The 21731-nt window shown below is 37.8% G+C and overlaps 1 protein-coding gene across 5 annotated transcripts in view; it reads right to left on the bottom strand.

Moving 5' to 3' along the window:
- The window catches only part of foxj3 (forkhead box J3), a 125113-nt gene that overhangs the window by 25384 nt on the left and 77998 nt on the right, over positions 1–21731 (bottom strand). For all 5 annotated transcript variants that reach the window (XM_055160130.1, XM_055160132.1, XM_055160129.1 and 2 more), the window contains 3 exons: positions 18247–18321; positions 10747–10830; positions 7224–7325 (listed from right to left, as the gene is read on the bottom strand). In XM_055160130.1, coding sequence (XP_055016105.1) covers positions 7224–7325; positions 10747–10830; positions 18247–18321 — 261 coding nt within the window. The remainder of the gene's footprint in view (positions 1–7223; positions 7326–10746; positions 10831–18246; positions 18322–21731) is intronic.

Here is a 21731-nt window from a genome sequence, read left to right as displayed (position 1 = left end):
TGTGTACACGCTAGCAGCATTAGCCTAACAGAGCATAGCAGTGCACTTATATCTTCAGAGGCTCAAGAGCTGTGCAGGTGCAGGTTCACAGAAGTGGGTGAACAGTGACTAAAGGAAAAATAACAAGTACGATCAATATTTTATATCAAACTTATCCAAACACAGGGTGCCACCAAGTTGGATTTTCTAACTTTTACTCTGAAATATTCTGTGAGTTTTCAAGTAGAAATTACAAGAATGGCATTTGTCATGTACAAGTAAGAACTCGGAAAATCTGTCTTCTGAGGACGACTGGAATGCACGATTAGCCATAGGTTTCAAATGATAAATTAAGACTATTATCATAGCCATAGTCAATTTAAAACAAAATATCTTTTGAATGGTGAAAAGTCCTCAAAATGTTGCCTATAACACAACGCTTAAACCCATGAAAAAGTTTGACAACGTGTCTGAATTGCTTGACTAATCGTAAGTAAGTGCAGAGTAAGTGCAAGGTAAGTGCATAATTAAAGCAACTTTTTTTGTAATAAATATTACATTCAAATTTTTCAAAATAGAATTTGAAATTTTACAATAATGACAACATTAACTCCTGTCTCCATGTGTTGAACACTTTTTGACCTAATATCATCCCTGAGTGCAGCCCCCTCTCACTGTAAGCGCACAGACAGAGGCATGACCGTACAGGCTCTGGCTCCACTGTAAATACTGCGTGGCGTTAGCAAGAGGAGCTATTCTTAGACTGAATTAAGTGAAAGCCTGGGGTGTCTTTACATAGGGCCCTAATCTGGAGCAGGAGACGTGGATTAGGAAATCAAAACCAGATTGGTCCAGGTGTCTCCCACAAAAACAACAACCGCTGCTCAGCACAATCTCTCTACATAACACTCAAGACATCCAGAAGGGAAAAGTATACTGTCAGCGTTTTATATAGCTCTACATAAATGAAAAAACTCTTATATTCAGTTATAAAGATTTCATGCATTTGTTTATTCCATAATTTCCCAAGCCATATGAATGAAAACAAGATCAAGATTCAAAACACTTAAAACATAAAATACTCTAATTTACAAAAATGTATATCTAAGAACTAGGAGGCCTATCCCTGGCTGTGTATATAGTATGGCATATTGTACTATAAACTGATAATTTTCTAGTTTAGTTTAACCATAAATGGTCTTTCTCAAACTATAAAACAATCATCCTTTCTAAAAAGTCCAAAAAATCACTTACTTAACCCTAAACCCTTAAAACAATTTCACATCCAAATTACCAGTAAGGACTGACATAACCAAAACATAATTTCTAGTGCTTCAGTCAACCATTTGCATATATGGGAACGCATATGCAGGCAGAGACGGCAGAAAGTTTAATCTCACAGGAATGTTGAGTAGTCGTCTTGCTTGTTTCTGATTGGTCAGATCGAGAAGGCGGGAACAGGGAGCGAGGCTGGAATAGCAGAGCAGACAGGGGAAAACAGAGGGAATTCCTGTGGCTTGGCCGGGAGCACCTAAAGGGGCGGGGCCAACTTATGTTTACAGTCAAGAACAAGCGCCAATGTCTGCTGCTACTGTGATCCGACAGTTATAACTTTATCAGATTAAAACAACTATGATAAGGTATGTAAGCAGAAATACGACACTGCTTTCAAAATACGACTGCTACAAGTAACATTCTACTGTTTTAAATATATTCTGAAGGAATAGTTCAGTGTAATAGTACATATCAATATAATAAAGCAATTCGTTCATTATTATTTTTCTGTAAATATAGCCACTATGGTTGCTGAAATGTTTAGTTTCTTTTTTATCATTACCCATTTGAGACGAGTCCTTTTCTAGTTACATTTCTAGCTTCTACGTAGAGACAACGTTCCAGTACAACTATTAATGTAAATGGCCCATATTAGGCTATTTTCTGATCTGTTATAATGCCGTTTCCTCATCACAAACATACCTGGAGTTGTGTTTTGTCTCATTCACACGTGTTTAACACACAAACCCCATCAACATATTTAGAGTGGGTTCTTCTCTCAAACAGAAAACACTCTGTTCCACCTTGTAATTGTAACTTGAAAACTACCGCTTCATGACATCGCAAGGTGGAAGAAAGCATTTTGAGCTTTGGAGATGTACAGACTAATTATAAAGGGTTGCTCAAACATGTGATGAATGAAACAAAATAGTTCACAGAGTGTTTAGCATGTAACATAGCACCTTTAACCATTTAGCCTGACTCCAAGTTTATTTTCATCTCGCAATCTACATTACTTATAATAATGTATCAATTCCTGGAGAAATAATGAAGAAAACTTTCCTCAAAAGAAAAATGAAATTCAATTTAATCAATTCATCAACAACTTGATGAAAAATCTCAAAGGTGCACTGTGTAATAGGGGTGTAACGATATCCAAGTGTCACGATACGATATCGTCACAGTATGAACCTCACGCTACCATATTTATTGCGATATCGAGGGAAAGTTCACAATATGGTGGGGAGGCTCATGATTAGGGATGTAACGATATCCAAATCTCTCGGTACAATATTTTCATGATATACATCTCATGGTACGATATTTATTGTGATATTTTGTGGACACTTTTTCCTCTTAAAATGCCTTGACAAAACTTAATCTAAAGAACTAAGACTTAAAAGTGCTTAGAACTGTTATTTCTTCTTGTAGTCTGCACTGAAATGGAGCAAAGGATCATGGTCTATGTAGTTCCCTCTGTCTTTTTTTAGCTATTGCTGCACCATAACTCTTAATTTATGCAAAGAGACTTGTAATTCGATATATTTTGATGGTCCATGATATTATTGTGAGAACTTGTGAGATATCGCAATGTTTTTGTTATTGTTACATCCCAACTTTTCTGGTGAATAATTCCACCACTGTCTGTAATGTTCTGCAGTATGTCATTAAATCTATCACGTACCACTGTGCCTTATTTCAATGACATGTTTTATTATGGCTCGCCTCGCTACTGTTCTGACCTGTACCCGTCATCTGTTGGTGGTCCATGGAGATAGATTTGCTTAGTGCAGACACACAGAGGTGGCGGACCCTCCATCAAAAAAGTTACGTCTTTAACAGAGATAATAAATCTTCCAAATCTCGGCTCCTTTTCAAGTTGGCACTGACTATATTTCTTTATGTTAATGAAACCATTATCCACAAACCAAGCCAAAACCGTTTAGCTGTTTTCCTCGCACATTTCATTCTTGTGGTTTGGAGGTATGCACTGGCAGTGGTCCAGGCCTGTCCTCAGAGCTGTACATTAGGGCTCATTTGCCTGGGAGCTGTGAGGAGCCGAGGCTGTTGGCGGTAATCAAAGAGGAGTGGGTCATCTGTCTTTACACATGCGCCTCTCTAACTCTGTAACAGGAACGCGCTTGTCCCGCACTGGAGACACTTGTAACACTATTCTAAACAAGACGATACACTGACAGCACCCAGAGAGCCTACGCGTGTACAGACACACGTTACTCAAATTATACTGCACAGGCTTCTCATGCAGTTTGGCCTATTTAAAGATACACTTTTCTGGTGAAGAGTCCCCCACCTGCTGGTCTCCATATTGATATGCTTACTATGTTCCACAGTATAGCATTAAACTTATTTATCCATTCATGGAGAGAAGAAGCTGGCATTTTTATCTGTAATGCAGTAAATGTGAGATGGATTGATTTAATGTCATATTGTGGAACAGACAAAGCAATAAGGTCTCTGAGGTGGTGGACTCCCTGTAAGAAAAATTCCACAGTGGACCTTTAATGTAAGCTAGATAAAACCAGTGGATCCAGTGAGCCTAATAGACTTTTAGCATTGGTCTACTATTACCAACATTTAGTCCTGGATTAGCCCCTGGTTTAGCCCCTGGTTTAGCCCCGGTTTAGCCCCGGTTTAGCCCCGGTTTAGCCCCGGTTTAGTCCTGGGTTTAGTCCTGGGTTTAGTCCTGGGTTAGTCCTGGGTTTAGTCCTGGTTTAGTCCTGGTTTAGTCCTGGTTTAGTCCTGGTTTAGTCCTGGTTTAGTCCTGGTTTATCCCTATACTGAAGAGTAGGAGCCTGAGGACACAACAACAGTTTTTAATGGAGGTAGTTGTACCCCCATTGCAGCATCTGGTATTCTCAAGAGTCTCCCATCCAAGTACTAACCAGCCCTGGCCTTGCTTAGTCCCAGTTTAGTCTTTTCCATTCATTTATACAAACTAAAGCTGTATGCTGTTATTTCTGCAGTTGCACATTGCTTTAGACTTTAACCTCATAACTTTCCCGCCGCGCTCAAACTCAGAGTCATTCCTCACCTGCCTTTTCTGCTGCAGCAAATGAATAAGCGACTCTTGTGCGCTGTTTAAAAGTCCTCCAGAGAGCCAACCCCACCGGGCGCGCCGATGAGAGCTTAAGGTTAAAAAGCCTATTTAAATTTCAGAGTAGCGCTACACTCACGGCTAACAGCTAGCGGGTCCCTGTAGTTTTGCACTGTGAAGTACAAGTGTTTTTAAGCTTGAACACGTTAGGAAAAAAAGATATAAAGTGCGGACAGGCTCTGCAGTGTAGAAGCTTACAAGTTGTTCAGAGGAATTATGTGGTCGATAGAGCTGTAATATAATGCAAACGTAGGCTTAAACCAGGATTTAACTTTGAATCAGATTTTTTTTGTGGCCCTTTGTAATAACTACACTTAATTGGCCTTAATAAAGTATGAACAAAGACTTTTTTCAAAATGAACAAATAGTGTATTAAGCGTATTAAGAAGTATTATTTGGGTAATCCTTCATTATTAGTCTGTCTACATCTCCAAAGCCCAAAAAAGCTCTGTTCCAGCTGGCTACCTTTTACCTTTTGTATAGTAGACAGTGGCAATCCAGGGCTGAAATGATCCATATAATACTAGTAAAGCTGTATGGAGTTTAAAAACACAGTGGAGCACAGTGTTTTCTGTTTGCGAGAAGAAGTCAGCCTAAATATGCAGGGCTTGTGTGCCAAATGTACGGATGAAACAAAACAAAACTCTGGGTATGTTTGTATGCTGATGAGCAAACAACATTATAACACAGATCAGAAAGTAGTGTAATATAGGCTCTTTAAGTATTTATTAAGCCTGAATCATTCTTAATAAACGATTTGTTCACAATGAATTCATTAATCATGCTTTATTAAGGCCAATTAAGGTGCACTCATTATAAAGTGGTATATTATAAAGCCTCTGTGTTTGATTGAAGATTGTGTTCTGATGAAGTGGGTAAGAAAGCTATGCAATTGATCAAATTTTAATGGTTATTGTTTCAATCAGTTCCAAAAGTGTGTAATTGAATTTCTGAATTGCATGAGTAATTTTAACCCCACACAAAACTTGGAGCAAAGCCACTTGTATTATCTACAGCGGAATATAAAGCATAGGTTGCCAAGTCTAACCATGATCTAATCCAAATATTGACAATTTCGCCTTGTGTAACACTATAATAGCTTGGTCATAAATCCCCAGCCTTATCGGTTCATCTCACTGACTATGTATTCAGTTTATAGTGAGGCTCCATACAATGTAACAGCTCTACAAGTGTCACACATCCTACATGCGTGAACACATTTGTCCCAATGAAAGCTTGAATAGAACAATGTAACTTGTGTCTGAAAGGAAAATGAACCAGTTTGGGATAACGCTTTACAGGTGGTACAGTGTTCAAAGAGGAAGAGGTGCAAAACAATACATTAATGAATGCAAATTAAAAAGCCAAATGGAGCTATAATGCTAAACCTGGGCTCTTGAATTTAATCTGAAATTATAAAATTGTTTTAAAAGTCCTATATTACACAAAATTGACTCTTGTGAGCTTTAAGTAATTTTAGAATATTGTTACCTCCTGAAAAACATACCCAGAGTTATTTTTTGTTTCATTCACACATGGTTGAGTAACACCTTATTATTAGCAGTGTTGTACAAGTTCACAATTTTCATGAACTAGTTCAAAGTTCAGTTTACACATGTTCAAAGTGAACAGCTCACATAGTTCATAGTTCACAATTTTAATTTTGAACTAGATCAAAGTTCAGTTCATTTTATGTTTAGGTAAGATATATAAATGAAAGGCTGAACTTATTTTTCAAACTGACTTCCAGTTTACAACAACTTTACAACATATAAGCCATAAGCATTATAGATCCACATCAGCCTGTTTGACATTATAATGTGTTTAATTCAGCTTTGACACATTTGTTTACGTCTTAGAGAAACTGAACTTAAAACCGCACCGTACGTCGTTCATCTCATATAATTTGAACAAATTCACGGTCAAGTTCTTGATTTACAAAAGTGCTGCATTCAATTCAAAGTTCATGGAAAAATGAACGTGTTTAATGAACGCGTTCTTTTGAACTCGTTCATGTACAACACTGATAATTAGTCTGTCCAGATCTCCAAAGATCAAAATGCTCTGTTCCACCTTGTGATGTCATGTAGAGGTAAATTTTCAAATTAACAGCTCCTTTTACCTTTAGTTCAGTAGAGATTGGCAATTCCAGGGCTGAAATTATTCAAATTATTCTAGTGAAGATGGATCGGGTTTAAAAACATAGTAGAGCTCTTCCAGTATTACCACATGGCATCACAAGGTGGAACAGAGTGCGTTAAACATGTATGAATGAAACAAAACAACTCCAGGAATATGTTTGCTGACGACACAACAACATAGCTCAGAAAAAAGTGTAATATGGGCCTTTTAATATTAACAACAGTTTACCACAATAACTACATAAGCATTCAGCCTTTCTATTAACCAGCCACAAACTCAAAATTAAAATATATACGAATGCAACAAGATTGTCTTAAAACTGACCCTAAAATATTATCTAATTACTGCTCAAAAACTGTTAACTCTTGGGTCAGAGAATTACCATAAAAAAACAGAAAGCTACCATAGTACATCAAATTTTCCCAACAATGAAGAGAACTGCAAATGATTTCAAACTACAAGCCGTTACAACATTTATTTTACTGCTAGCATGAAACTGCCTTGTATTACTTGCATGGAAGCTGCTTTAGGCGTAAGTGAGTTTGCAGTGTTACGCCTCCCCTCAGCTGCAGTGGCCTCTCTCTGCAGGGAGGGGGCAGTGCTGGAGGAGGGGGCAGGGGGCAGTGAGTAGCCAGGTGTGCGGTAGTCTGTGTGTGTGTGTGTATGGGGTGGGGAGGGGAGTATGTGGTGGTGTGTGGGGGGTTTCTAGTACCTTGTTAGTCACACTGTTGATTGCCAGCGTTGGAGAGGCACTTCCAGAGATCATACACTCCATCCCCAAAGAGTCCGACTCCAGGCTGTACGGAGTGGAGGCCTGTGGGCGGGAGGAGGAGAGAGGGAGGGAAGAGGAGGAGGAGGAGGGAGGAGGAGAGAGAGAGAGAGGAGTGAGAAAGGGATAGGAGGGAGAGGGGGTAGAGAGATGGAGTGGAGAGGGGAGTGGGAATGAGAGGAAGAGGGAGAAGCAGAGAGGGGAAGAAAGAAAGGGAGAGAGGAGGCGGGAGAGAGGGAAAGATGATAGAGATAGAGAGGTAGAGAATTAGTATGAGGCAATAATAAAATACGATACACCTGTGTGGGACATATCTAACAATATGTAATCACCTTCATTTGAACAAAACAAAAATTAATACTCAAGCATGACTGACATGTGGTTTAGAGTTCACATTTTGAATAGAAAATTATGACTGAGCGATAAGACTCCAGTCATATTACACTTATAATAAAAATTACATTATTTTTAATAGGGATGTCACATTAACCGAAATATTGTGATATTGTATTGTCAAAATTCTCACAATAATATCATGGGCTGTCACAATATATCGAATTACAATTTCCTTTGCTTAAATGCATGGTTTACAGCAGCAACAGCTTATGAACATCAGAAACTACATATCCCATGATTCATTTTAGGGCAGACAACATGAAGATAAATGTTTTTTACTTGAATTCTTGGGGTTATGATGGAAATAATTCACACCAAAATCTTGTCAAGGTATTTTAAAAGCAAAAAAGCATTCTATTTACAATTATATTAGCCTCTTTAAAATATCGCAATAAATATCGTACTGTGAGATTTGGATAATGTTAGATCCCTAATATTTAAGAAACCTGAAAAACATATTATGTAATTTCAGTCTTGAACCCACTTAAGCAGCAGCCTTAGGAGTTTAAAGTATGAGCAACTCTCAGGGATTGTGGACTGGACCATGTGAGGTGTTTCAGTGTGGAGTTTGCTTGCTCTTAGAATACATAAACAACACGACATCCCATCAATCACTGCAGAGGGGTTACATTAATAAAAGATTGTGTATAGCTGAAAACATCCCAACTGGTCTGGTTAACAAAAAAAAAGTTAATGTTCCTGGTTATGCTTAAAATGTGCACTCTGAATGACATTTGTTGCATTTGCAATACTTTAAATAAATTGTAAAATGATGTATAATCTGCACTACGGAACCCTCTGCCCCACAATTATGTTACTATACATTTGCACAGTAACACACAGCATAGCATATGGGCATCAAATAAATAGTGTTATACAGTGTGAGTGCCACACCTCTATGTAGGTCGCATCAGAAGTGCACGTTAAAAGAAAGGAGACAGCTTCACCTTCAAAACCCCCAGTCTGCATCAACACTGTGCCTCTGCCTTCACTGTTACTGCAGATAAGTGTCTCTGCCCCAAACTGCTTACTGTAAGAGGATTGGCTGCCAACAAAACCATTTTTAATTCATGATAAACATAAATGAGATTTCACAAACTCTCAATTTCACTGTCTGCTAATGGGAAGCCTGTAGGCAGATGAAGCGAGGGGGGAGGGGCGGGGGCTTCCTACAATAGACAGTCTGCACATTCCTTTATGTTATGACTACGGCTGCATGATACAACTAAACATGCAATATAGAAAGACACATTTGAGGATGGGGATTTGTGGGTAACTTAAGGTGCCGATTAAACAAACATTTTTAGATAAACATGAGAGAAGAGTGCATTTTAAATTCACGCAAAGGTTTTCATCTGAACTAGTAATGCAACAAAGCAAAGCCATGCCAAGGTGATACTGTATACAGGGGAAATAATACCAGTTTTTACACAATTTGACACTTTTGAGACAAATTTTATGTAGCCAATATTGTTGTCACATGCTAAAATGTCAAACTTGATACTCAAATACAGATTTCAACACCATGACGACAAGAAAGAATTTAAGAAAAAATTATAGTATCATTACTTTCATTTTTAAATCTGTGGTCATTCCAGTTCTGATATTGATCATTCTTAAACTATTCAAGAATTTTGAGTTATGTAGGTGATTTTTTTTTTTTCAGTATGGACATTTACAAGTGAGAATCTAGTAGTTTTGATCTTCGTCTTTGTATTGATTAGTAGACGAGTATATTTTGTTTTCAAGTCACCATTGGAAAGTATATTCTTGTTTAGATTTAATAAACAAAAACTGGAATAAACTGGGGACATAAAATTGTAAAAAAATAATGAGTTTTATTGTACAATACCATATTCTTTTCCAACCACTGAAACTGATTTAGCAGATTGCCCTACAATTTTACTAAATGTTTTCCCCTCAAATTTTCATACATTTTTTGTCAAATCCAAATCAACAATTCATTCTTCTTTTTTTTTTTTTTTTTTACAATTTTACCTCATCCAGGCATTCATAAGATGTATAGTTGACTGTGTGTTTTTTTTTTTTTTTTTACGCTGGAGGGCAAGTCCGTGAAAAGCGTGTTAAGATTCGCTGCATCTGTGTGTAGCATCCATGTGCGCGATAAAGACAATAGCTGCGTTAGAATGTCGGTGTAGCCAGCTCCTCTGACTCTCCTTACATTGGAGCCTGTGGTCAGTTAAAGCTAAAGAAACAGACAGGAGACTTCTGTATAGAGAAATGCCCCCAGGCGAGGTCAATGCGAGCCCCTCGCTGGACCCGCGCTGCACTGGTCTAAACTCATTCATTATTAAAGACTGAAAGCTGGAGCTCAGAATAGCCATGGCGGCGCGCACAGCTATACGCATTAATTGATGTCTGTTAAAAAAATAAATAAATAAAAAAGTCTGTTGTGTGTAATGTATGTAACGGCAGCCAGAGGCATAGTTTATTAATATGGAGTCTAACTTCATGACGAGGAAAACGAAGCAGAGTGGATAGGTAGTGAGTGTTACATAAAGTTTACAGGAAGTCCTACTGGGTTTGTGACTGCATGTGGTGAGGGACGAGGAGAACAAAGGATAAAGGTCACAAAGGAAAAGTGAAAAAGTAGAAGTGATGGAAGAGAGTTTACGGGCAAATATGTATTAGATTTATGGGGTGTTGTTTAAAATTTCATTAATTGACCACAAAATTTTAGATTTAATTCATAGCGCACAATTTAAAGATGCTCAGGAGTGTTATGTGTGCAAGATGGCTGAAATATTAACAGTTCAGCTAAGACGAGAAGTACTAGTGATGGACATCGATCTGATACAATATAGGTTTTTTTTTTTGTTTTGTATAAAAGTGCTCTAGCACTACTTAAAATCAATTTCCATCCACGGTGATCCTTCTTTGTGCTGCACCCCTTCTTAACCTGATCAAACAGGTAAATATGGTGCAGCTAAACTGAAATACGAAATGGATTTGAAAGACAGTTTTTCAGTATTGATGTTTGACTGCCAATAACAACATGAGGTAGTAAAAAAAAAAAATGAAAGTAAAAGTAAAAGAGGAGGATACTCACTCGTTCTCCGGAGCGCGGCCTCTTCTTGGGTCGTGTGGGCAGAGAGTCTTCTTTTGGGTTGGTGTCAATGGCCCAGTAAGAACCCTGTAGGAACGGACAAGGAGATGGGTGAATTCAAATGGAAAATTGCAGAAAAAATAGAAAATTTTAATTCAGATGACATGTAATTTTGCTAAAAAATACCTACTGAACCCAAGTTAAAGTAAATAAGTAAATAAATGTAAACCAGTCAAATCAACCAAAGTTTAATGGTCTCAATTTTAAAGTCCGATTTTTTGAAAAAGCTATTTTGGTGAGTGTCATGAATTCTCTAAGGGTGGTGCAATATTGTTTTTTCAGATCACTAGAGCATATTTATGGAAAAAAAAAAATCCTTGTCACTGATATTAGTGACAAAAAAATATTGTGTACCCCTGAAGGTATTCTTAAAAAAATCAATATTAACAAGAAAAACAAAAACTTCAGTTTCCACCACCAATCCAAAACATGCACCGTAGATGACTGAAAAGCTTTTATTCCACACTCCCCTCTCTTGTTCTCTTTTAATGTAAATTCTATGATGATTATTTATGTTTTGATTTGTTTGTATTGTGATTTTAATGTCTTTCTTATTCTATAAACCACTAAATTACTTTGTGGATGAATTGTGCTATACAAATAAACTTGCCGTGCCTGAAGGATGGGTCAAATGCAGGGGGCAAATTTCCCTATGGGGACAATAACATGTACCTTAACCTTAAAGCAGTCACACCCACTTATTAGAACATCTGAAAAGGCCGTGAAGAGCTACTGGCAGGATGACCATAACTTCTAAATGTGATGATTTACGGTAGTTTAGTCTTAATTATAGGCCGTGTCCAAGCGTGATACATTTTCATACAAAAATAAAGACGCATTTATTCCAACCTTCACTTGTTTTGATATCTACACAGTTTTCCACGTTGGTCTTGTCGGTGCAGTTTTTGCTTTAGTGATGATTGTCCGCTGAGATGTGCTGCTGGAGGTAAAACACTAAGCTTTTCCTGGAGCTGTATTTCCTGTGCCTCGGGTGCTCCGGGCCACTCCGTCCAATTTACAAAAAAACAGTGAGAAAAAAAAAAAATACAAAAAATGGAAAAACCAAGTGGTAAGGGTCTAAGATTGAGGCTAATCTGGGGAAAAAGTGGCTGTAGACCTGCTTTAGAGGCCGTATCAGGCAATTCCAACACCACCGGGCTACATTATTTATCTTTGCATTTAATTTATTTTTCAATGGTCTGTCACCTCTCTTCGCTCCTCTCCTCTGTTTCCTCCTCTATCCCTTCTCCCCTCATCCTCCTCTCCGAATCCAACAGTAGCTTGCAGTTGTTAAAAATTAGATTCTCACCCTGAGGCCTGTAAGTTGTGAATTCACTTTTTAATATTTCATACGACCCCTGATAAAATCTCAATTGTCAAGAGAAAGTGAGATCAAGACCTTTAAAATTACTTCCTTAGCTGTGAGAATAATTGATATTTCCATAAGAAGCCAAGCAGCAGAAGCAAACCAGAGGACTACCATCTATAAATGAAGTCTTGCGTACATTGCAGTTCCCTTGTTATAGCTAGTTCTTCTATTAATGCTTTTTACTGGTGGAATAAAAAGCCAGCATTGCCCTATATTTGTCTTGGGGTTAAAATTATAACTTTTAATATCATGCTGGCTTCGAGGTCAATTAACATGGTCCTCAGAGGGTGGAATAATCGCAGCACAATTAAGCAAAAATCTTGTAGTAAAAGAAAGCAGAGAGATACGGCTCATTATATCGAGTACAAAAGGACAACTATAATATGCAAGTGGGGAAATGCATGGTTTTCAAGGGTTAAACGCGAAGCTAGTGTTACAAAATAAGGGTAGAGAAAGGCACTATATTCAGAGCGGCATTTCTTTTAATTAGTGAGGAAGAAGACTTAAAGTTAACCCTCTTGGGAGAGCAGTTTGTGCGATTCTCGACACCCACCCCCAGAGAGGGAGCAAGGGGAAAAAACACATGAAAACTCTTTGAATTATTCACAAATGTATACGGCGATGTTCGGAGAGAATGCCAGCCGGAGTGTGTCCACGGTAACAGGGCGAAGGCAGAACAAAAGAAGATTCACATGGTCATAAAACAAAGGAGGCTGGAATGATTTAAAGAGAGGTTTAAGCTCGCCTTCGCAGGTCAACAGAAGAGGTGTCATGTACTTCCCCTTTAGAGAGAGAGATATAGAGTTATTATTGGAAGGGAAAGAGGGGGAATCCTGGACAATGTGCTGTGTTGTCTCAAGAACATTCAACTCGTGAAATACAAGGAATCCGTGACTGACACTATACAGCTAACATCACATTTTTCTTGATATTACAACTGTTTTGTGAATGTTGTCACTAAACATAGACCAATATATCAGCAGCTATTTAGACCTTTTAATGTATCTGTCATCAGCCCTGAATCTCCAGCAAAGGATGATATTTTGTTTTAGCTGACCTGCTGCCTAAAAATTCAAGCTTTATATTAACATTTTATGTGAAGAGATAATTGCACAAAATGTGACTACACAGTTCTCTTATGGGGGAGTCTGCAGTAAATTTAAATTAGAAAACCTGGCTGGAAAAAATTGGCCCTATATATATCGGCCCAAAAATATCAGCAAAGCTGATCGGCCATAGTTTGCTCTGTATTCTAATCATCAATATCAGGATCGCCCATGATAAAAATCCAAAACGGTCAATCTCTAGTTGTCACGATATTAAAAAGCGATACTAAAAATCTTAAAAAACTCAATATCAATACTAAAGGAATCAAAGACTCAATACTCAAAAACAATTTTTATACCCAAATAATCATTTTAAAAGCGTTTTTTTTAGACAATATTGTCATTTTCAACACAAAACAATTGCGTCTGTTATTTGTCAAGATGAAATTGTGGAAAGGTCACATATTATACAGTTATGTGATTTTTTTTTCAGTATCAATACTTGCTTAAATTATCTAGTTTTGATACAAGTTTAAGTATCAGTTAGACAACTTTTGCCAAACCTAGAGTGACCACAAGCATTTTAAAAGTTACAAGTAATTTTAATTTGCCTTTTCAAATCAAGAACTGACCTGAAACATTTATTTACTGTAGACATCATGTTGAAATCCAGCACAAATTTACAGACAGTTCAAATAATCCAGCATTTATACCAATACGATTGAATGCCCTTTATAACCTGTTTTACACTTGTGGTTTGGGCATTTTATTGTCACTATTTTGAAATGTAACGTGAGACAGCTATATTAAAAGAAATATCTTAAATTAAAAGGATGGTTGCCGGTTATCGCTTTCTCCAAGGACAAGGTATACACAAAGCCATTCCAATACAGATAATTATTTTTCAAAGCCTAGATACAATTGCATAAATTCAATTAGAGTTGCCAGGTTATGGACAGGAGAAAAAAAAAATCTAATCACCATTTCACTTACCTGTAGAGAAATTTATAAAGATACTAAGGTGCTATAAACTACTCTGTGGGATGCAGGTTTTGAGGAGCAGAATGAGTACGTTGTCACCGTAATAAAATTTCAAACTTAATTCCGATACTAAGGAATAAATTCAGTACTGATTCCGATACCATGATGATAATAAAAACACAATTTCTTTAGACAATAAAATATGATTTTCAACATAAAATCACAGTACTTTCTTTATATTATATGTGTCTGTAATCCCTCAGTGGTGCAGGTAGGTTCCATAGTCGTCCATGGGCGTATACAAAACTATGTGCTCATTCTTGTTCCGATACAGCCCAAGTTAATTCTAAAGCTATTCTGGAAAGGTTAATTTCTATCCTGTGAATGTGACCTGAGTATTGATATCTGCTCAAAGTAGTAGTAGTTTTGATTAGTGCCCGACCAAAATATCTGTTGTCTGCTATTGCACTTGGAGACATATCGGCCTATATCGGCAAGATTTAGGCCAATAGTCCACGTGGGCATGTTATACCTCGTTATAAAGTTTAGACTCTCTATATTGAGTCCATTTAATCCAATTTACAGACAGATAAATATCCTAATATGTGGCGCTGCATCAATATTTATCTGAAAAGTAATTAGTCTGTGTGTGCGATGCTGTACTGTCCCTGAACGCACCCCCAGAGTCACGTCACTCATGTACACTTGTTTACACACGCAGCTGCTGTCAACATGTTGGATTATATTATATTTATGGACAATCGTTTTGAGTCAGGATTAAAAGGACACTTATTTGTGAAGACTTGTAATCTGAGAGGAGCCTATATGAGAGGTGATTGTTGCAAATGTGCTACTTTTGATTCTTTCTCATTGGTTGTAGCTCCCACACATAAACAGCCTTTGTCTCTTACATTGGCCAAGGACAAAGTGACTATAGTGGCTGTACATGTGACTGGACCAGCATTGATATTAAATGAGCTGTGAACAGAGGTGTGAATGATCCGCATTTACGCATAATTAATTACCGCGGTGCACACACATTTACTGCAAAAGGCTAATAGCCATAGTTTACTTACTTTCTTTACTGGCTAGAATGTCATGCAAAAATGCCATTAGGCTGACGTACTGTTTTTAAATATGACTGTAAATAGGCAGAATAACAATAAATGTAGCCTAAATAAACCCAATATAAAATCCAGTAGAGCCAGACCTGAGTTTTATAATCAACTGAAGATTTATAGTGAATTTTTACATCACTAAATATATCGGCTTTATATCGGCAGCTCCAACTCTCGTTTTATCAGTATCATATCGGCCTCTAAAAAATCCATATTGGTCTGCTAGTTTTAGTACTGATTAGTATCTAACATTTGACACTTTTAACAACCCTAATGAGCACCCATATAAGTCACAACAAAATATATAGTTTTATCATTTATAATAAAGCTTATTCTTATTCTGATAATTGCTGTAATTGACTAGAGGAATACTTGTAATATCTAAAGAGATTCCCTTAATTGCACAGCCCCATAGTGCCATATTTTGCTCGAAAAACAGCAACATTCTTGACTTATTGACCAGCCCTACAGACTCCTATGGTCGACATCCTGCTCAAAAACGTGCACAGCCGTCTCGCCAATTAAACATATCTTATTAAATGTAATCTTGCTTCCTGAGGTGCTTTACTGGCTGCGCTGTCATCTCTCACATCTGAACAGGAGACAGCCAACCCTATCCCCTATCTCCTCCAACAGCATCCCTCATATTCCTGCCACATTACAATATTGATGCAACATATCAAGAGTGCCGAATGCCTCTTTGAAGTTGTCTTGGGGGGAGGAGGGAGTGAGGAAAATTCCAAATTAAACATTAAGGATGCGAGCGCGTTGCCCATGCATTCGGAATAGGATCCATACCGCAATAGATTATTTTGTATTTAGTAGAGCAGCTCCCAGGAGTGTCAATATCAGAGGATTACAGCAAAACATGAAATTAGCATTCAGTCCCCATCCGTGACGATACCTCTGCTCTGTATGTGTGTATGTGTGTTTGTGTGTATGTGTGTTTTTGTGTGTGTGTGCGTAATTATTTGTACGCTTGCCTTAGCATATGTAGCAATGCTCTTGACAGGAGGAGATCTGGGTTAGGTTACATATGGTTATAGACCTATACACACACATACACACACACACACACACACACACACACACACATACACATACACACACAGCGACACACACACACCCTAACATTGCATTTGTCTAAATATAGGCTCCAACATCGCTAGCTACAGTGCATGTGCTACTTATAAGGTTGATGTCGCAGGAGATTGTGGGCTAAATGATGCTGAAAGAAAGCAACTGTGGGTGCTCCAACTGAGACTCAAATGTCAAATTAACATGTGGGAGCGCACGTCCTTTTGCAGAGGAAAAACACAAGTGACGAAGAGCTGAGCACAGCATTAACAAGATGCATTATAGCTCCAGTGGTCCCAGCATCCTTCACAGCTCAAGGTGAAAACTCGACGAATGACTTCTGCTGTTTAAAGTATACCACTATAAGACAGGTTTTTATGGGTTTCTAATTAGTACTTGGTTTGGTGGGATAGTGCCTGTGGTAAATATTTGTCATAGTTTTACACAATTTTACAAAGTTTAAAATATTGCAATTTTCATATCTCTGCTCATGTCCAACCAGGAACTGAAATTCTAAATTTAACAAAATAACTAGGCTTTTAATTAAGTTAACCATGTTTTAGTGACATGAGTAGTTTAACCGGTCATACGCACTTAAAGCTGAACAAGTGGATGGCACTTTGTATGAAACGTCTCTGGTAAAAGGCTGCTCTGACAGAACTATGAGTGGGAGGTTTAGAGCAGATTACGAGCATGCCATGCGTTTGCAGACTAAGAGCTGGCACACATTCAAAGGTAACATTTTTCTAAGATTGAGTGTGAGGCAAAACATTGTGTGATTACAGCCAAAGAACTGTTACAAACACTATAGTCAATTATGCTGCTATAATAAAAACCCAATGCTTCCTTTACATTCAGGAGACCTTGGCTGCCTGCCATAATCTAATTAGCCCCTGTCATTGTCTAAAGGAAGCCAATAATACATTTAGGCTGTGAGACGAAGCACTTTGTGATGGGAGCAGGGGCTCAGTGGTAAAGCATTAGCCCGCCATCGAGGTTAGTGGTTTGATTCCCATCAACAATCAATGCTTACATTGTGTCCTTTGGCAAGATATTTCACTTTGTAAGAGAGAATTTCAGTTGTTCAGTGTTCAGTCATTTCACATTTTTTACTGATACATAAACCTCAACTAATTAAATACATTTTCTCTTTACATGGACATGATATTGTCTAAATATAAAAATATGTATTGAGACATTCAGTTTTGTAAAGTTCTCCTCATCTTCTTTTCATCACCTGTTACTTACACAGTAACATCAAGTAGTAGGCCTAGTATATGCCAGAACATACAAACTTGCCTCATAAATTACTAATGGCTACTTTACATACCGGTAAATTCATGTGTATTTATCAAGACACAACACAGGTTCTATAAGACACAAATAAATATATGTACTAAAGCCAACCCAATGTAAGAAGTAATGTAGGATATCACTGCCCAACAATTCATCATTTTTTAATCCAGATTGAGATTCAGTTATGTCTAACTGTCAGTGATATCTTGGGTGATTTTGATCGAGAGGTCCACAGCCAGTTCTCTGTCAGTAAAAGCATGTGGTTTGGAGCTCAGACTTTGGAGGTAGAAAGGTGACTATTTTTTAGTGTCAAGTGTTATGACAATGATTCATTGTGCTCATGAAATCAACACTGAAAACTATTTTCATTTTCTTTTGAAAAGAAAAAAAATAATGAAATTAAAAACTGTGTGAAAGGAAAAAAAAAAGTGATTAATTTTTTGTCATATCACCCAGCATTAACTCCAACCCACTGACCAAGTAACGTAAATCTATACCAAGTAAACCATTAACCTCTATGTAAATTATACTTGTAATAGAAAGTACTACGTCTCACCTTTCCAGGGTCGTCTTTGGAGCGAGGCACTTTGAGAAAACACTTGTTCAGTGACAGATTGTGCCGTATCGAGTTCTGTAAAAACAAAACAGACATGGATCATGAGAGGAGCAGTCGTACATCAAAATCAGATTACACCAACAAATCTATACACTGAGAATTTGGTGAACAATATTGGCAGGGTTCAGTGTCTTCTAGCACTGGATTCTACTATTTATGAACATGTAGAAACTCAATCTATACAGAGTGTAGCAACATATTTCATCAATGTCTATCAGCGAAAGGCATTTGAGTTGAACAAAACAGATCGGATTCAGCTGTGGACCAAAAATAGGAGCCAAGAGGGAACCCGCGGTGGGAAGGTTTGAGCTACACGGTGGTGATATTAATTAATACAGCGCGGGGCTACAACTAAATTATGCAGATGATGGGGAAAGTTAGCTCGTTACAAGCTACTCCAGTGAAGAGGATGGGACGGTGCGGATTTAGGGACAAAAAAGTGGGTGAAAGTAGCCACTCGGGTTTAGATATAGTGATGCTCCAAACCAGGGTTAACCAGTCGTAGTGAGCTGGAGCTGGGCCAGAAGAGAGCTATCCACGCGGAGCTCCTCTCCACTTTATGGAGTGGTGTTGACAGATGGCCGCACTAAAAAGGCAGGAGGATTCTCTCATGAGCACACTGGAGAGTAAGGGAGAGAGGGAGAAGAGGGAGAGTGGAAGAGAGGAGGTAAAGAGAGGAACGGAGAGCTGGAGAGGGAAAGACGGGTCCAAGAGAGAGAAGCGGGAATAGAGAGGGTGAATGAGAGAGAGGGAGAGAGACGAGAGTAAGGAAAAGTAGGTAGGGAGAGATTATGAGTGATGAGAAAGGGAGGAAAGGAACATAGAAGAGACGGGGTGAAAGTTAAAGACAGCAATGGGAGAGACATACAGAAATAGATGAAGAGATGGAGAAAGAAGAGAATGTGAGATAGAGATGAGAAAAGAGAGAAACATGGAGAGATAGAAAAGAATTGAGGATAGACATAACTAGAGGCAGGGAGCGAGAGGAGGAGAGGAGAGGGAGACAGGGAGAGATGCTAAAGACAGGAGCGGCTTGTTCGACACTATAGGCAATTATCCCACAGGAGGGACTATAATGACAGACTCATTGTAATGCTGTCAATCTCTCTGTTTAAATCACTTGGAAATGCCAATGCAATCGGGGTTTGCCAACAGAAAAGTGGAGGAAGCTATAGTCAAATTATTCTGTTTTTGTGAGTGAAGAAAGGTATAGGGACTCACAGTAAACGAAACCACAATCTATTGTTATGGAAACTGTTGTCAAAAGGTAAACTCAGTGCAGAATGGATATGAGGAAACGGTTAAGATTTGGGATTTGTCTAGAATAAAAGTGAGATGTTTTGATTTGTATTAAATGTACGTTTCTTGAATGATTATTGATCTATATATTGATTTTAAAGGTATGACGCATGCTTGGTTGCTAGTTACATATGTTTCACTAATCGATAAAGAGATATGATTGAACCAAACACCATTAAGTTTGAAAACGATCTGGGTGTTTGCTACTTTGACAAGTGAAATATGGAGACAATTTATGGTGGCTATATTACAAAGTATTTTAAACATTGCTAACGCATCCATTACTGTTTTAACATAAAATATTACAGTCAGTATTAAAAATTAAACTAAAAAAAGCTAATCTCCAAACTCGGGTATTGTGCCATGAGATTTAAATGCATATATTTGTTCTAATTATTACTTCTTATATTTCCTGAAACATTCCTAAACATTCGTAAAGGGCCCATATTACGCTGTTTCCTGATCTACAGTATGTTATAATGCAGTTTCCTCATCAAAAACATACCTGGAGTTATGTTTTGGTTTGTTTACACATGTTTAAAACACACAAACTCTGCCCATCTCTAATGAACAAAAGGTAAAAGTTAACTGTTAACTTGAAAACTAATACTTCATGACATCACAGGGTGGAACAGAGCATTCTGAACTGTGGACTAATAATAAAGGATTACTCAAATATTGGGGGTGTGCAAAGATATTTAAATATCGAAATATTGCATCATTTAATGCGGTGATACAGTATCGATATCATGGGCTGTTGTATTGATATATCGCCAAGAGTATTTTTTGGTTTATTTTACTAAATTATTTAGTTACAGTGCTACAGTTTTGTTGCTTGTTTAGAGGAAGGAAACTTGTTTATGCAACACATTTGACATATTCACTGTTGAGGATTAAAATGGGTGTGTTTCATATGAAGAAGTGGTTTAACGAAGACTCTTAGTATTACAGCCATGATTTAGCATTTATTTTTTTACTGAACAGTATCGAAAAAATTATGTGAAATATATTGTATCGAATCAAAAGCTCACTATATTGAGATATGTATCGTGGCCAATGTATCAAGGTATGTATCGTATTGGCAACTTCTTAATGATGCCCATCCCTGTGAGTCAAACATGTGAATGCAACAAAACATTCCAAAAAAAACTACAAAAAAACTCCAGTCCAGGTTTGTTTTTCAGGTAACATTTTAACATTGAGTTTGAGTTATATGTTCATGTTTATGTATTAAATATAGCACAGTGCACACATTAATCAACATGTGTTAGTACAGAATGTATGTGCCAGAGTTAGCCATCCAGGCTCATTCATCCATAGTACCATTAGCAGGTTGATGGCAAAACAAAAAAACAGGACTTGAACACAAAACATTGCACAAGTGCATACACAAAATAAAGCCATTATGAAAATACAAAATGTAGTCATATTAGAAAATAAGAACATGCTAAAAGCCCAAACAGTGCACAGATTAAAGTCTATTGCCAAAAATCATAATCTCACTACAAAACAGAGCCCTTTAAGGATATAAAAACCCTGTACACCTGGTTGAGAAACACTGACCTCTTTATGATCATACTGGCAAAACTGCAAGTCACTGAAAACTTTAACACTGCACTTACTTCCAAACTATTTAACAGCATAGAAACCGCTTATCTGTGAAATCCTGCCTTAAACCTCCATGGTCAGCACTACAGACGTTGTACAGACCTGGTCCTCTGAGCTGTACATAGCCTTCCCCAGGTCACAGAGTCACACGAGTTCAAATGAATAAACAAACAGCACTGAATGACCCTGCATAGCGGATGGTGACAAAGTTCTTAGTTTAGCCCGCTATCCTTATGCTACTTTAAAAACATGTCCGCCAACGAAACATTTGAGCTACTGTACAACGCCACACACACTTCGTCCTCTTTGTGCATCCAAGTGTTGTACGCAAGTCAACGCTGGGTCTGTCCATTAACGACCATGCAGAAAGCTTAAATCATTGATATAGTTCAGCAGTCGGGGCTATAGCTGCTACATTAGAAGTTTACTTTTTAATGAACGCTTGGCTGCCAGTGTTTCTGACAGGCCACGCCATACCCCGTGATACAACAGACACAAAATTGGAGATTACATATATA

Source organism: Boleophthalmus pectinirostris, unplaced genomic scaffold, assembly GCF_026225935.1.
Source record: "Boleophthalmus pectinirostris isolate CB_2022bp ecotype Guang Dong unplaced genomic scaffold, ASM2622593v1 HiC_scaffold_3, whole genome shotgun sequence".
NCBI lineage: Eukaryota > Metazoa > Chordata > Actinopteri > Gobiiformes > Gobiidae > Boleophthalmus > Boleophthalmus pectinirostris.
This window is presented reverse-complemented; position numbering and strand designations above follow the sequence as displayed.